The sequence below is a fragment of the Amblyraja radiata genome, chromosome 25, assembly GCF_010909765.2.
Source record: "Amblyraja radiata isolate CabotCenter1 chromosome 25, sAmbRad1.1.pri, whole genome shotgun sequence".
Lineage (NCBI taxonomy): Eukaryota > Metazoa > Chordata > Chondrichthyes > Rajiformes > Rajidae > Amblyraja > Amblyraja radiata.
Window position 1 is genome coordinate 16,290,609 of NC_045980.1, and position 17,080 is coordinate 16,307,688.

Consider the following 17,080-nt stretch of genomic DNA (forward strand, 5'->3'; position numbering starts at 1 on the left):
TCCTGCCTTCTCCCCATAACCCTTGACACCCGTTCTAATCAAGAATTTGTCTACCTCTACACTAGACGGCACAGCCAAAGATCCTATAGCGAGCAAGATAGATCACTCGACGAAAAAGACGTAGTACGGTCATGGGCAGATTCATGGCTAATTTTCGGCCCCATTTCAGTAATCGGCTTCCGTCTCCGCACCAAAGATCCCATAGCGGAGCAAAGATAACTAGTGCGGAGACGGAAGCCGGTTACGGAAACATCCTCGTAAAAATAAAAATTATTTGGTAAAAATCTTCTCATTTCCAGAATTATAATTTATTAACATAAACTGTTCCTCGCAACGTTGATTACACTGCGAGTCGGGTCGGTCGGGTTACTGAAATGGATGAAAAAATGGCCCTCGTTCCGCTCCGTTGCGTACTACACGTCAGCCCATTGCATTTAGAAGGAGTGGTCTATAGGATCTTTGGGCACAGCTATAAGGCGAGAGGGGGAAAGTTTGCAAAATGTGTAACTTGCGCGCTCTCTTCTCCAGGTCCTCTTGTTTGTAATATCTCCCTCTAACTCCTATTCACACATTGACCAGGTGACCTTGTTCACTGATGGTAATTTAACACTTTCAGATTCTCCACCCAGTCACCTCACACTCCCTGCAACTTTACAAGCTATAGTCTCCTTTTAAGTTCTGTCATTGGGTTTTCTCTCTCCACAGATGCATCCTGACCTGCTGCGTTTTCTGTGTTTGTTTTAAATGCAATGTTACCCAGCTTCGGTCACAATGTACCTCCTTGTGGAACTGCTAATCATTGCTGCTTGTCTGAGCCACCAACATTAAAATCATTGTCCTTTTTTTCTATCCCTGTGTGACTTGTCCTCACCTTTGCTCAACTTTCTCCCCATCTTTCCATATTTTCTATTCTCTATCAGATTGTTCGGTTGCGTACGTTAGTGCATTCCTCCACTCCCTTTGTATTGACATTGCGGGTTAATAGCTTTTACATTGGCCCTCTTCTCTGAGCGCATTCTTTAGAGCTCTGTGTTTCTTCAAGCATTCTCAAAAGGTTTCAAGCAAAATTAGTCATCTCCAATTTAATAATTTAGTAATTCTACAGTACATTTACCTCTAGCATGCGAATACAACTGTTATTACTGTACCCCAAATCATGTATTAGTTTGAATTCTCTAGATTTCCCCCTTTTAAATTATATTGTCCAGTGGGTACATGGACTAATGTAGGATAATAATTCAGCTGGATATTTTTGAACAGATTGTAGATCAGATATAATGCATTGCACAAAATGTTTACATTGTTCTTCAGGCTTTTGGAAAATGGGTGTGTGTTCCATCCTGTACATGTAGAAGATCATCAGGTTTTGTACAGGACCCTCCTGCATTTGAGAGTCAGTGATTCTCCCCCCCGCCCCGTTCCTCTTCCTGGCTTCTGAACAGTCCTTCTGGAAGTTAGGGTGTTGTTCGAATCACCTCCACCCCACTGTGGACATTGAACATTGTCTCTGGAACTGATGCGTTTTAATGCTGAGAACCATATTCTGCATTCTACCTTCCTTTTGTACTTGACTTTAGTTTGATTGTATTCATCTATAGTATTATCTGATTTGATTGGATAGCATGCAAAACGGGACATCTGACAACAGTAACTCTAAATTTAAACCTAAATCTTTTCTTGGAAAAATAAAAATGGATGATTGATAAATGCAGCATGGTCTCTGCAATAGCTGAGTTTATCTGCCTGCATCCTGGTGTCAGGTACAGATTACTTCACCACATGCTACTTATAGCTATGAGACCACAGACATTGTTCTGACACTTAATCAGAACACAAAGTGTTAATGTAAGTCGGCTAGTCGGGTAGCATCTGCGGAAGGAATGGATTGTCGTGATTTTGGGTCAGGCCTTTCTTCAGGGTTTTAACATCTGCAGTTCCTTGTGTGTGTCTCTCTCTGAAATTTAATCATCTTTTTTTCTCTCTACACAGTTGGCGACAAGGTCCCTGCTGACATCAGACTGACTGCAATCAAGTCAACAACCTTAAGAGTAGATCAATCTATTCTAACAGGTAATGAGTTGAAATCATGCTTCTTTTGCAGCTCTAAGTAGTTTCATTTTACAATTACTTTGCATTCATTCGATGACTGTGTTCTTGTAAATCTGAAAGTTAAAATGTGATGAGCAGCATTCAATGTGTTTTGGAATTGTACATATAAAGATCAAGTATAATACCTCTGAAGTAGCTCATGCTTTATGAAACATTGCATCTGCATGCCAAACAGTCGTGTTGGTAACTTTTATTCTGCCAAGACTCTTCATCATCTGATCTTATTTCACATTAATTGGTCATGACTAAGCAGTTTTAGAGTTCAAAGAAATGTTCAAAAATTTAGGGTGCACCAGACTATTATCTCACATCTTTCATTAGTTCAATTGTGTTTTATTGTCTCATGTACCTAGGTACGCTGATATTCCTTTTTTGAATACAGTTCAATAAAAATCTCAAGAGATTAGGCTTCATATTCGGCACAGAGATTGTGGGCCGCAGGGCCTGTTCCTGTGCTGTACTGTAAAAAGTGAATGATATCAGTGTTGGATTTAGGAGTAGCATGGTGGGCACAGCTGATAGAACAGCTGCTACAGCACCGGAGACCTGGGTTTGATCCTGTCCTCGGCTGCTGTCAGTGTGGAATTTGTACGTACTCCCAGTGACCGTGTGGGTGTCCTCCGGTTTTCTCCCCCATCCCAAAGACGTGCGGCTTGTAGGTTAATTGGCCGCTGTAAATATACCCTAGTGTGTAGGGAGTGGATGCGAAAGCGGGGGAACGTAGAACTAGTGTGAATGGGTGATCGATAGTCGGCATGGACTCGGTGGGCTGAAGGGCCTGTTTCCATGCTGTATCTCTAAACTCCAATCACTGATTTATTTATTTTTTCGGTGTTAGGGTTTCTTAATTGGTGACTCCCTAGAGTATGTTGCGGATAAAAGTAATGAACTTCACTATTTTCCCTATTATAAATAGGGAAATTTTCCCTATTCCCAAAATAAGTTTCCCTATTTTGGATTTAAAGTTTAGAAGCAAGGATACTTTTCCATAGTTAATTTAAACAGTCCTCTCCAAGTCTCAGCACAGCCAAGATAAACAATGTACTAGTTGAAGGCATTTTTCCACAAACTACTTGGTTGAGATATTAACACACTGGTGCAGTAATACAATTAAAAGAACAGGTTTGCATGAATTAACAAGAGTTGGAACTTAAAGGGTTATCCTAATTCAGTTTATAATTTTACCATAATTTCATGTAATGCACATTGTTTCATTCATATCATTGTAAAATTAACATTTTAAGCAAAGTACTTCAAGAATAAATTGTGAATAATTCTGAAGCAAGTAAAATTGTGTTTTTCCCCTCAAATAACCTTTTGTTATTTATCTCTTACTTTTTTGAGAGATAAATAACAAAAGGTTAGACTGGATTTAGCATTATTCAATAATTATTTCAACTTATCACAGAAGATTCACATCCTCTGTGAACAGGATATGATTTGGTCAAACGGTGGTTATGTGATGTGTTGCTGAAGCCTGCTTAAACTGGCTGCAGTGATTTTGTGTTTCAGTGCAGATTGCCTCTTGTAAAGACCTTGTGTCAAGGAGACGGTGAATAACACAGCTCTGTGTGTGCTCTCATCCCTAGGTGAATCTGTGTCGATCATCAAACACACCGACCCCGTTCCTGACCCTCGTGCAGTGAATCAGGATAAAAAGAACATGCTCTTTTCAGTAAGCAAGTTTGCTGTCTCAATTTTATTTTGTAATACGAGTTGAAACTGAGGTTATGAGGCTGCACAGTCACTCTGAAGCAGTACAATTAGATGCTTCTTTGCCATGAAATTGTATTTTTACGCACATTGTCTATTTTTAAATCGTTTTGAAATATTATCCAATTATTACAAGTCCCTGTAGACAGCTACTGCACCTTAGCGATTGGAGCTTTTTAAGTGGAATTGAAATCTGACTTAAAAATTTCCTGACATAGTGGACAGAAATTAATGGCACATATTGGTCCTTGCACTTACCATTGGCATCTGTGTATATGCACTGTCGTGTGGAGGGGATAGTAGCTCTCCATTTCTTGGCATTAGCCCTGGTTAGTTTGGCTCCGGATTTGCTATTGTAGCTTTGGCCTGATGCTGTAATCCTTTGAGCAGCGTTCAAAATAATATGCTTGTGAATTTAAAAAAAAAATATGTACATGTTGGGTACTGCATTTTATTCGAGGGAGGGGGGAGAAAATGATGACGCGGCTTTTGTTTTGGACAATTCTGGCTTCAAATGAAGCTTGAAAGTTGCTTCCTAGTTACGCCTCAAGGTTATGCTGGTGTTTGCCAATTCCTGACACACTGGCCTTCATCAAAACATGACATCTCCTAAACAAGAATGCCAAGCAGCAATATAGAAATCTTTTTCAAAGATCTTTCCAATCGCAAGTCTTCTATGTTATTCCACTTTCTCAAACGTTCCCAACATACTTTGGGCGGTTTATAGAGGCCGATTAACCTCCAAGCCCAATCAGGATGTGTGGGGGGAAACCGGAGCACCTGTGGGATACCCACACGGTCACAAACTCCATGTAGACAGTACCCCAAGGTCAAGGTGGAACTCAGCTCCCTGGGGCTGTGTGCCAGCAGTTCTACCAGCTGTGCTGCTGCATTGCCCATAATTAATCAGACACACAAATATTTAGTGATAGAAAGGAACCGCAGAAGCTGCTTGACACCAAAGATAGGCACAAAATGCTAGAGTAACTCAGCAGGTCAGGCAGCATCTCCGGGGAAAATGGATAGGTGACATTTCAGGTCAGGACCCTACTTCAGACTGATTGTACTGGGGGGGGGGGGGGGAAATAAAACTGGAAGTGAAACAAAAACAGGACAAATTGGGGCTGGCAAAAAAATAGATGACCTCGGGCAAGGAGGTTCCATGATAGGCTGCCTGTTGACTAGAGATGGGTGTGAACCCAAGAGGGAGACAGAGTTGTGAACTGTGGAACTAATTAACTGGCCTTTAGTGGAGGTGGGGGGAGGAGAGGGGGGGGGCATTGGGAGGGGTGTGAGGGAGGTGGTTGGTGTTTGTACAAATTACCTACAATTCGTAAGCAACCAGGAAATCGACAAGGCCTTAGCAGATTGAGCACGTGTTCAGTGAAACGGTCGCTGAGTCTACGTTTTGGTCTCGCCGATGTACAGGAGCCCGCCCGCATCTGGAACACCGGATGTCATAGATTTTCAATTTAATTTAACCCCTCAGATTTCAAATACATCTTGTGTCTCTCTCTCCTCAAACCTGTGTCCTCTGGTTCTTTGCAATCTTTGTGCAAGCTGAGTGAGTGGGAAAGGTGTTCCTGCTATTATACTATATAGTATAACGTCATCTCAGATGAGGTTGTTTGGGGCAGCCAAGTCAAACAGTTTGTCCTATCCACCTTGCTGCAAAATCTACATTTGGAGATCTGTTGTAGTGGAATGAAGTTACATCATAGAAGTCAAGCCCACAAAACAAGTGCTGGTGAAACTCAGCATGTCAGGCAGCATTTGCGAAGGACTGCCAAAATAGTAAACTCTAAAATATGAATAGTTTTATTGTGGAAATTATTCATGTATGGATCTTCATTGAAGAGTAAAATGGAGTGTGGATTTCTATTCAGTTGCTTCAAGCATTCACAATTTGAATGTAACCCAAGTCAGTCTCAGGAAATCTTACCCTTGCCATGGGTATGAAAACCTGTCCTCATCCCACTAGCAATCACTGTATATGTTGTGTGATATCTTCACACTAAATGTTTTAACATTAATTTTGTTACAGTTTTGGATTTCAGTCACCAGGAACTGTAATTGTAGCTACCTAAATGCATCTATTTAAGACTCCCAACAGCTAACAGAGAACTCTTTATTACCTCTCGCTGGATAGTAAACAAGTGAAAGACCAGGTCTAATTTTGTGCAGAAGAAAACCACTGGAATGATTGATAGTAGTTGGAGAGAGCAGCAAAAGGCCATGGATATACTGAACATGAATTACAGAACTTAAATCCTGCTGTGTTTACATTTTTTGCTGGGGAAGTGATAGGGTGACCCTCTTGTTTCATTACTGTTAAGTGGTACTGATTTTGGTCCTAGCTTTTAGTAAGATAGGGTTGTGCCAAGTTAATCAGGACAAAGTGCAGATTTGAACCTTGCTTTAGTTTTTGGGATGTCTTTGGAGTCCATGCCCAACTCGTCCGTTCCAACCAAGATGCTCCATCTAAGCAAGTCCCATTTACCAATGTTTGACCCTCATCCCTCTAAACTTTTCTTAACCATGTACCCGTCCAAGTAATCCATCTACCCATCCATATATAAGTGGAAAACGTTGCCCCACATGTTTCTATTAGATCTTGTTCCTCTCACCTTAAACCTATGTCCTCTGGTTCTTTGCTATCATTGTGCAGGCTAGGTGAATGGGATAGATGTTCCTGCTGTTATGTAGTGTACTATAACATTGTCGCAGTTGAGGTTGGTTGGGGCAGCCAAGTCAAAGTTTATTGTTATATCCACTGGTAACGGTGAGGACAGGTACAATGAAAATCTTGCTTCAGCATCATAGACTCAGACGGCACACTAAAAGATAAATCGTACATAAATTTACAAGAGTTCTGTAAGTCAGTGAAATAAAAAAGACTGGAAAATAAGCGACTAGTGTCAAAAACCCTACTTTGAACTGCTGTAGTTCTTTCTGGCTGCACATTTTAGCGTTAAAAGGGTCAGATCATGAGTAGACCATTTTCTCCGGCATGCGGCCTGCAAAATGTCACACTCTTTGGTGGTGCCATCTGGAGATATTTTTCCCCAGGGAAATTGGGAACAAGTTGAGGAAGAAATGGGGAACAAGTCATGCTATCTTGTTTAAGCCTAGTGTTGGTAGGAAAGTTCAGTCGTGGTGCTGGAAGGGAACTGTCGCATCCACTCCCTACACACCGGGGGGAAATTTACAGAGGCCCTTCGAGCCTGCACCGCCATTCAATATGATCATGGCTGATCATCTAACTCAGTATCCTGTACCTGCCTTCTCTCCATCCCCCCTGATCCCTTTAGCCACAAGGGCCACATCTAACTCCCTCTTAAATATAGCCAATGAACTGGCCTCAACTACATTCTGTGGCAGAGAATTCCAGAGATAACTCCACACTCCACACGGACAGCATCCAAGGTCAGGATGAAATCTGGATCTCTGACACTGAGGAAGCAGCTCAACCAGCTGCCTGCACCACTGTGCTGCCCTGTGTTTAAGACATGTTTATTGAAATCGCATATCCAAACCATTGGGGATGCTGCATTAAAGTAGGTGAGCCTGACGGTGAACAAAATCATACGATGAAGCCTGCCTAGGGATGTGTTTTCGGATTTATAGGTCAGGCTTGCAGGATGCTTGTGGTCAACAATGTTACGATTAAACCCAGAGGATGAACTCATGACTTCAAAGCCGCCAGATTTAAACTCTGCAGGAGGACAGCGTCACAGTTTTATAGGTCACCGTTGAGTGGCTGCTAATGCACTTGGATTCTAAAGCCTTTTTTAGGGGTGGAATAATAAAGATCAAGAATATCCCAATATTGTTTGTTAACTGCTTGTTTAAATAAATGGTTCTTAAATTTTGTAGCCAAAGTTTGGATTGGGAAAATGTCTGGGTGTAAATGGTGTGTTTTTAATTTGATGAAGTGCATCCCTGTAGTTATATTTTTTGTTTTAACCCTCACTGATGTTAAAAAAGAGCCCAATCCAAAAATATAATGTGAATATTTACCAAGAAATTCATCCCTGTTAAATTTAGGTGTATTGTAGTCTGCCTCCCCAGATCCACACTTGAGGTTAATACGATTCAACCCACAATTCAATGTCGCTGACCATAAATGAGTTTCTAGCTAACTGTTCGATTAATTCACATTTATGGTTATTAGTAAAACTATGGTTATTAGTAAAACTGTTTGATATTCATTCACTAGTGCATTGGTTCTTTTGCCAATAATGAAAAATAACTTCCAAGTCACAAGTAATAGGAGCAGAATTAGGCCATATGGCGCATCAATGCGTAAAGATGAAAGGGAAAGTGGCCTAGAAATAATAGGCACTTCCGTCACTTGTAGACTTCTCGTTAGACACCCAACCTGAGAGAAAAGGTCATCTGCTTTGATAAGTTTTGTGCTCAATGATAAGTAATATTTTCATAAATTCTCTTTATTAATGAACTAAAGGCACAAGTAAGTCTTCAATCACCCCATACACTAGCACTACCTTTCACACTAGGGATAATTTACAATTTTAGCGAAGCCAATTAACCTGTAAACATGTACGTCTTTGCATGGAATGTTGGAGGAAACCAGCGCACCAGGGGAAAACCTATGCGGCCACAGGGAGAACGTGCAAACTCCATGCAGATAGCACCGGCAGTCGGGCTTGAACCTAGGTCTCTGGCGCTGTAACGCTGCAGCTCTACTGCTGTGGTGTCATCTGACCCACTCATTCTTCTTAGCTCCTGTAACTATATCTGCATGACAAATGGTAAAGTTGAAGGGAAAATCTCTGAATATTTAAAATATTAATAAGCAAATCAGAAAGCCGAACTGTTCTGATGAAGGGCTTTAACTGAAACTTGAATCCATCCTTACTTTTACACACGGTAATTAAACTGGTGTGTTTCCAGATACCTGTGCAATTAGCTTTAATTTAGTGATACAGAGTGGAAACAGATCCATCGGCCCAATGAGCCCACGCAAACCATCGATCATCCATTCACAGTAGTTCTGTTCTGCCTCTTTCGTTTCCACTCCCTACACACTAGGGGCAATTTACTGAGCTCAATTAACCCGTAAATTTGCATGGCTTTGGGATGTTGGAGGAAACCGGCGCACCCAGAGTAAACCCATAGGGTCACTGGGAGAACGTGCAAACTCCACGCAGCCAGCAGCCAAGGTCAGGAGGTTGTGAAAGTTGGAGGGCAGGGGGGATCACAGAAGGTGTGCAATTAGAGAGGAGGTTGTGAAAAACGTCTGAAGAAGGGTTTCGGCCCGAAACGTCGCCTATTTCCTTCGCTCCATAGATGCTGCTGCACCCGCTGAGTTCCTCCAGCAATTTTGTGTACCAGCCAAGGTCAGGATCCAACTTAGGTTTAGTTTAGAGATACAGCGTGGAAATAGGCTCTTGGGCCCACCGAGTCTGTGCTGACCAGTGACTAGCACTATCCTACATACTAGGGAGAGTTTACCATTTTACCAAAGCCAATTAACCTACAAACCTGTTTGTCTTTGGGATGTGGGAGTAAACCGGAGCACTCGGAGAAGACCCACGTGGTCTCTCGGAGAACGTACAAACTCCACACAGAAAATAGCCGAGGTCAGGATTGAACCTAGGTCTCTGGCGCTGTGAAACAGCAGCTCTACCACTTGTGCCACTGCGCTGCCCTCATGCAGGCATAGATTTAGTAGTTCTTTATTTTTGAAGGAAAATATTTTCTTTTCTTTGCCTTCAGGGTACAAATATCGCAGCTGGTAGGGCAATTGGGGTTGCTGTTGCTACTGGTACGAGCACAGAAATTGGCAAAATCCGCGATGAGATGGCAGCAACTGAACAGGAGAGGACTCCTCTGCAGCAGAAACTCGATGAGTTTGGTGAACAACTCTCCAAGGTTATTTCGCTGATCTGCATTGCGGTTTGGATCATAAACATTGGCCACTTCAACGACCCCGTCCACGGTGGCTCCTGGATTCGCGGCGCCATCTACTATTTCAAAATTGCGGTGGCTTTGGCAGTGGCTGCAATACCCGAAGGTTTGCCGGCTGTTATAACTACCTGCCTGGCCCTTGGCACAAGGCGCATGGCAAAGAAGAATGCGATTGTGCGGAGTCTGCCGTCCGTTGAGACACTGGGCTGCACTTCGGTTATCTGCTCTGACAAAACCGGCACTCTCACAACTAACCAGATGTCCGTCTGCCGGGTAAGTGCTTTGGCAATCGCATTTGAAATCATTTGCTAATTACTTTTTTTCAAAAGTGTTGCTTGCTTTTCTAATCTGTTGGACTAGCAAGAGAAGATTCCCAATCGTTCAGCTGATAGTGTGCAGGATATCTATCCCCCCCCATTTTATTCCTGCAGAATATTTACCCATTTTTACACAAATCCTCAAATTTTGTTGGACATTGAATACTCCAATTTTAAGTAACACCACCCGTCCCTCATTCCTGTCCCCTCACTCCAACATGCACCCATTTCTCCCCTTCTCCCGCCTCTATCTACTCTGAGCTACTATCTACCTCATTGGAGACCCTCGGGACTATCTTTGATTAGACTTTACTGAACTTTATCTTGCACTAAACGTTATTCGTGTTATTCTCTATCATATTTCTGTACACTGTGGATGGCTTGTTTGTAATCATGTCTTGTCTTTCCGTTGACTGGTTAGCATGCAACTAAAAGCTTTTCCCAGTACACGTGACTATCAACTAAACTCAAACTCTTTCTCCCCTTCTGCCACATCCCCTCCCATCCTCCTGCCCATTCACTTTCATTTACTCCACCCATCTGCCAAACAAACCCCTCTCATCTGTATCCACCTATCACTCGCCAGACTTGTCCCACCCGCAACTCTTTTCCAAATTTCTCTCCCACAGTTACAATCAATCTGAAGAAGGGTCCTGACCCAAAGCATTGCCCATCCATGTCCTTCAGGGATACTCTTATGACCTGCAGAGTTCCTCCAGCACTTTTGTATTTTGCTCAAGATTCCAGCATCTGCAGTTCCTTGTGTCTCTAATCTTTACCCCTATCAGCTTGTGGTTAATGCCTTATCCGGCATAAACCCTTTGCCTTACAATTACCTACACAATCAAATTTAAGAGATTCAATGGCATTATGCAAATGTATGACGAGAAGAAATGTTTTTCACATCTCTACCAAAATTATCCGTTGAATTATTAATGTTTTTTGCATTGTAAATGTAATTAGATGCCTTGCATATATTCTCCGCAATTACCAATTTGTTTGAAGCAATTGAGAGTTTGAACTTAATTTAACGAAAGCAATTGCTTTCTTTTGTTCTAAATAGTTTGACCTTTAGCTAAATATTTAACGCAAGTATGAAGTTTGAGAAGTTCAAATAAGTTCCATATTTTTGTCCTTGCTGTGCCTTCTGCAGCTTGTGGGATGTGTGCTAGATTTATGTGTGCTGTCAGATATTTGGAATTGGCTGTGAAAGCATCCTGATTGCTTGCATCGTGGGCTAAAAATGGACTCCTCTGGGAGTGTGATTTCTATTATCCAACGCTGCACAAAAGAAACCGCTTGGCCTGCACAGTGCGATCGACTGTGCGTTCCCGGGTGTCACGAGGCATTTGAATATTTTTTTTAATCTTGTGTACATATTGCATTAGAATGTAATTCATTTATTGCATGTCAAAAATAAAGTAGATAAACGGCAATGCAGGAAGCATTATTGTTCAGATCTGAGGTCCTTATGACACTACGGTGCTATGTTACATTAAGCTCGTTCACCGATTCAACAATTGTCTTGAGTTTGTACCTTGCTGGCCACTTTGATTTGCAATGACCAACAATTGATGTGCCATTCTTCACATAGAGTGTCTTCTGTTTTGTGTCATTCTCCTAGATGTTCATTGTCGACAAAGCTGAAAACGACAAGTGTTCCCTGAAGGAATTTACTGTCAGTGGCTCCACATACAGCCCCGAGGGAATAGTGTAAGTACACGTACTACAATCTTTTCCGACCAGCAAGTTAAAAAAACAAAATGAGTCCCGTCTTTATGCCATGGTCTTTATTCTCTGTTGAAGCGGCTTGCATATGCATACATTTATTTTGAGGTTGGGTGAATGCACATAATCTTTTACCCAGTAGGGGAGTCAAGAACCAGAATACATGGGTTTAAGGGGAGGGGGGAAAGATTTTATAAGAACCTGACGGTTTTACACAAACGGTGGTATATGTATGGAACGAGCTGCTGAAGGAAGTAGTTGAGGCAGATACTATCGCAACGTTTAAGAAACATTTGGACAGATACATGGATAGGACCGGTTTAGAAGGATACGGCCTTAAGTCAGGCTGGTAGGACTAGTATAAATCAGGCATATTGGTCAGTGTGGGCAAGTGTGGCTGAAGGACCAGTTTCCATGCTGTATGACTCCACAATCTGAGATTAAAAAGGAGGCTTCTCCCCCTCCCCCTCCCTCTCCCCCTCCACGTGCATCTCTTCTAATGGCTACACGATTCGCAACTTTTCCAGCCTTGAGTTTCTCAATTTGCAACTCTTTATCCTTTTCAGGTCCACACCTGTCTTTTCATCTCTGACTTTTGCCCAACAATTTGCCCAATATCTCTTGTCACCCCCCCATCCCCCTTGCCTGTGTCCACCTATTACCGGCCACGTTTTGCTTTGTCCTGCACCACTTCTTTTCCATTCTTTTCAGCTCTCTACAACTCCCACCGCCCCGCCCCCCAGCAAGTCTGAAAAAGGGTACCTACCCGAGACGTCAACTATCCACATTTTCCAGAGATGTTGGCAGACTCCACCATTTTGTGCCTTACTGTGGTTTAAAACTAGTGCCTGCAGTTCCATGTTATTACCAGAGCGGATGATATCTGTTTACTTGCGATAGATGAAGTTTTCCCAGCCTGTTGCCATTTTCCTTTCACGTAGTAAAACAAAGGGGATGTAAACACATTTGTTCCCCCTGTGCCATGAAGTGTCAGAGACCAATAACAAGATGCCATTATTGTATCTCGACACAAAATGCTGGCGTGACAGCGGGTCAGGCAGCACCTCTGGAGAAATGTAATAGGTGACGTTTCGGGTCAGAATGCTTCTTCAGACTGTTCCACTGTGTTCCTTCCTGCTGTTACTGTAAACCTATCTGCACACCATACAATAGGGGTGTTTAGGAGACTTTTGGACGAGCACATTGATATACAGACAATGTAGGGATATGACTCGCGCGGGCAATTAATAGTTTATCTTGACATCTGAATCGGCAACATTGGTCGGCCGACAGACCTGTTCCTGTACTGTACTCTTCCATATTCTAAATATCTTTGTGCGGCCTGTATATTGGGAATGGCAAAATCCGGGGAAGACTAGAATATTTGGTGGATGTATGTATATTTTTGTGGCATATGCCTCTTCAGCAGTGGCTACAGAATCTAAAGATTTCTCTCGTCTGGCTGCATATTTCAACAGGCCTCTGGAGGCGAATGCACCCACTTATGACATTTTGAACAAGGATAGTATTTTCAAGACTTTGGTCAGGGTATCTCCTCAAATCAATATTTTGTTATTCTCAGAGATTTGTAAACTAATTCTTGCCTATATATCTTATTTCTTTTCGTAATTGTTTTACATAGAAACATAGAAAATAGGTGCAGGAGGAGGCCATTCGGCCCTTCGAGCCAGCACCGCCATTCATTGTGATCATGGCTGATCGTCCCCTATCAATAACCCGTGCCTGCCTTCTCCCCATATCCCTTGACTCCACTAGCCCCTAGAGCTCTATCTAACTCTCTCTTAAATCCATCCAGTGATTTGGCCTCCACTGCCCTCTGTGGCAAAGAATTCCATAAATTCACAACTCTCTGGGTGAAAATGTTTTTTCTCACCTCAGTCTTAGATGACCTCCCCTTTATTCTAAGACTGTGGCCCCTGGTTCTGGACTCTCCCAACATTGGGAACATTTTTCCTGCATCTAGCTTGTCCAGTCCTTTTATAATTTTATATGTTTCTATAAGAACCCCCTCATCCTTCTAAACTCCAGTGAATATAAGCCTAATCTTTTCAATCTTTCCTCATATGACAGTCCCGCCATCCCAGGGATCAATCTCGTGAACCTACGCTGCACTGCCTTTAGTTTTTTGGGTTACACTGGAAACAGGCCCTTCGGCCCACCGAGTCTGCGCTGACCAGTAATCTCCCATACACTAGTTCTATCCTAGATACTAGGAACCGTAAGTGTCAATTAACCTGCAAAGCTGCATGATTTGGAATGTGGAAGGAAACCAGAGCACCCAGAGAAACCCCACACGGTCACAGAGAACATACAAACTCTGCAAACAGCACCCGTAGTCAGGATCGAACCAAGGTCTCTGGCACTGTAAGGCAGAGACTCTACCACTGTGCCGCCAACATTTTTATAAGATTGATCAACCTTTAGGCCATGATTTCAGAAGGGAGTTCTAAATTCCACTGCATGTGGCAATATTTCCAAAATTCAGCACTAATTCTCGGGCCATGGCCTTTACTCATAGATCCCATAATCAGCAGTAGTATTTCTCTCTCTATCCTTCAGTTCCACAATATGTTGGAAAACATTAGTCACATTAATCAAAATGAGCAAAGCCCTATCCTGTAACCTGCTCTCTCTTCCAATTAAATATCCTCCCTTCTATCCCACCCTCCTTTCAAGGTGTGGTGCCCAAAACCATTCCTTTCCTCAGGCATGAACTGACCATGGCTTTGTATAAGTTTATCAAGGGTGGGGTACATGTTTTCCTGTCTGTACACTGCATTTTAATGAATTGTGTAAATGTGCCTGTTTTCTTTGATCGCCACAGCTTCTAATGTCATTTAGCAAATACTCATTAGTATTATTTTAAAATTTAATGTTAATGACCTCATTTTTCATATATTGCAATTTGCACAACTTTATCTTTCTTCCCTGAGGAATTAGAGGGATAAATCAAGTCAAATTACAATTAATCTTTGTAATTTCTTGCTAGCATCTAAACTGATTACACTTCTTCCTGTGTCATTGATTTTAATCTCCATGTGCTAACAACACTCAACAGGTCAGGCAGCAACATCTATGAAATGAGGAAGGGTTAACATTCTTGGGTCCTTAAAGAGAACTGGGAAAGAGAGAACTAATTAGTTTTAAGCTAAAGAGCTTAAGGGCGCTACAGCGGTGCAGGTGATAGAGTTGCTGCCTCACTGCGTCAGAGGCCCAGGTTCGACACTGCTCTCTGTTGCTGCCTGTGTGGAGTTTGCACGTGGGTTTTTTCCGGCTGCTCCAATTCCTTCCCACATCCTAGAGACGTATGGGTTTGTAGGTTAATTGACCTCTACATTGCCCCCAGTGTACAGAGAGCAGATGCGAAAGTGGGATAACAGAGAACTAGTGTGAATGGGTGATCTATGGTTGGATTGGGCTGAAGGGCCTATTTTCATGCCATATCTCTAAACTAAGGATAGGGAAGGACTGTCTAGGACATTAGAAATATCTCTCATTGGGGAAAGTAGGAGTTGCTATGACGGCAAGCAATTGATCAAGCTCTCTGGTGGATAGGGTAACAAGGATATGTGGATATCTCATTTAAGATAATATCAGGAATTGGTGCGGCACCAACCTGGATTGTTGTGGGATGTGGCTCGTCATATCCTGCCAATTTAAATACCAGTCAATTATCATCTTTCTCCTGCTACTCAGCCTATTTCTGAACCAGGTCAATAATGTGTCCTAATTCCACAAGCTTTGTCTTTACCTAATTGTTTCTTATGAGGAACCGGACTACTTTCTAAAGTTCTGTGAAGTCCCCTGTTCTCTTAAATGGTGCTTTTATTTTTTTTAATTGGCTGATTTGTCAGGTTGTGACTTGCTCGTCTCAAGTATGTGCTAACGCTGGATTAGTTAAAATATTCATTCATCTTCTCCTTAATCTTCTCCTCACATGCTAGCAACAGACATTAGGCTAACTAATCTATATTTTGCTTGCATCACCCTGCTTTTTATCTTTCTGAAATGATTAAACTATTTATAATTTTCCAGAAGAATGTTTCCTCTTTCAGGAGAAATTTTTTTTCTTCTAATTATAATGTTCCAATATATTTGTCTTGTACTGTTAAATCTTGCTTCAGGAACTATGGTTCCAATTATGTATCGCTCTTCGGTCCAGTGCTGTTTTTGTGGCGGTATGCACAATGTGATGTGCAGACACATCTCATGTGACAAACGTGTCATAGAGTTACACAGTGTGGAAACAGGACCTTCAGCCCAACTTGCCCACACCGGCCAACATGTTCCAACTACACTAGTCCCACCTACCTGCGTTTGGTCCATATCCCTCCAAACCTGTCCTATCCATGTACCTGTCTATAACTGTTCCTTAAATGTTTGAATAGTCCCTGCCTCAACTACCTCCTCTGGCAGCTTGTTCCATACATCGAACCATCCGTGTTCTTGCAACATTTAAAATATGTTGTGTCATTTCTTGATTTTCTCTGTTTTCCTTTCTTTGGCAAGATTTGACTTCATTTGTTTTTAAACTTCATCTTGCTCTGTCCCTTTGCTCACCCACGGGTTGTGATTTTTTTTTATTGTTGTCAAAGTTCTCCCCCTTGGTTTATATTCCTGTTTGAATGTATCATCATGCAGACATTCTGGGCAATTTAATTCTATTTGCAATCAGTGATGTACTGATGAAATGCAAGCTCTAATATAATGAATCACAGCGCAGCAAGAAGCCACAAACAATAATAAGATCATTACTAGATTTTCAAATGTGATGTTCAGTAAAGAATACATAGGACAATAGAGAAAATTGTCCGACAGTCACTCAAACAGTGCCATGTGATCTTTTACATCTTTCTCAAGGGCAATAAAACACTTTGGTTCAATGTCACATCTGAATGACAGGATCTTGAAGTGCGTGTTCATCCAATACTGAAGTATCAGACGACCGATGACGCTGTGTCTCTGGAGGGGAAATCATATTCTCAACCTTCTGTCTTGCAGCATGATGCAGACAGAGGAAATAAAGAAATAGCACTGCTGTGACAAAGTACACATCAAACAGTCTAAACCAGCTGGGGGATTTTGCTGCATGCAACCTGCAAGCCCAGTTAATTTTGCGCCAGTTATGGTTCATTTTTGTCTTGCTCTCTCTGCTCTTTTTCCAATTGATTGTTTAAAATTTGTTGTTTGCAAACAAGTGTTGCGATTACAGCACCAAACATTAAATTAGTTGTGTGCCTTGATCTTTTGCAATGCCC

The 17,080-nt window shown here is 42.0% G+C and overlaps 1 protein-coding gene across 2 annotated transcripts in view; it reads left to right on the plus strand.

Moving 5' to 3' along the window:
• The window catches only part of atp2a2 (ATPase sarcoplasmic/endoplasmic reticulum Ca2+ transporting 2), a 103,833-nt gene that overhangs the window by 56,657 nt on the left and 30,096 nt on the right, over window positions 1-17,080 (plus strand). For both annotated transcript variants that reach the window (XR_004415697.1, XM_033043270.1), the window contains exons 6-9: window positions 1,990-2,070; window positions 3,699-3,784; window positions 9,565-10,029; window positions 11,698-11,786. Coding sequence is in view for 1 of the 2 variants with exons in the window: in XM_033043270.1 (XP_032899161.1) it covers window positions 1,990-2,070; window positions 3,699-3,784; window positions 9,565-10,029; window positions 11,698-11,786 (721 nt within the window). In the remaining variant the exon portion in view is untranslated. The remainder of the gene's footprint in view (window positions 1-1,989; window positions 2,071-3,698; window positions 3,785-9,564; window positions 10,030-11,697; window positions 11,787-17,080) is intronic.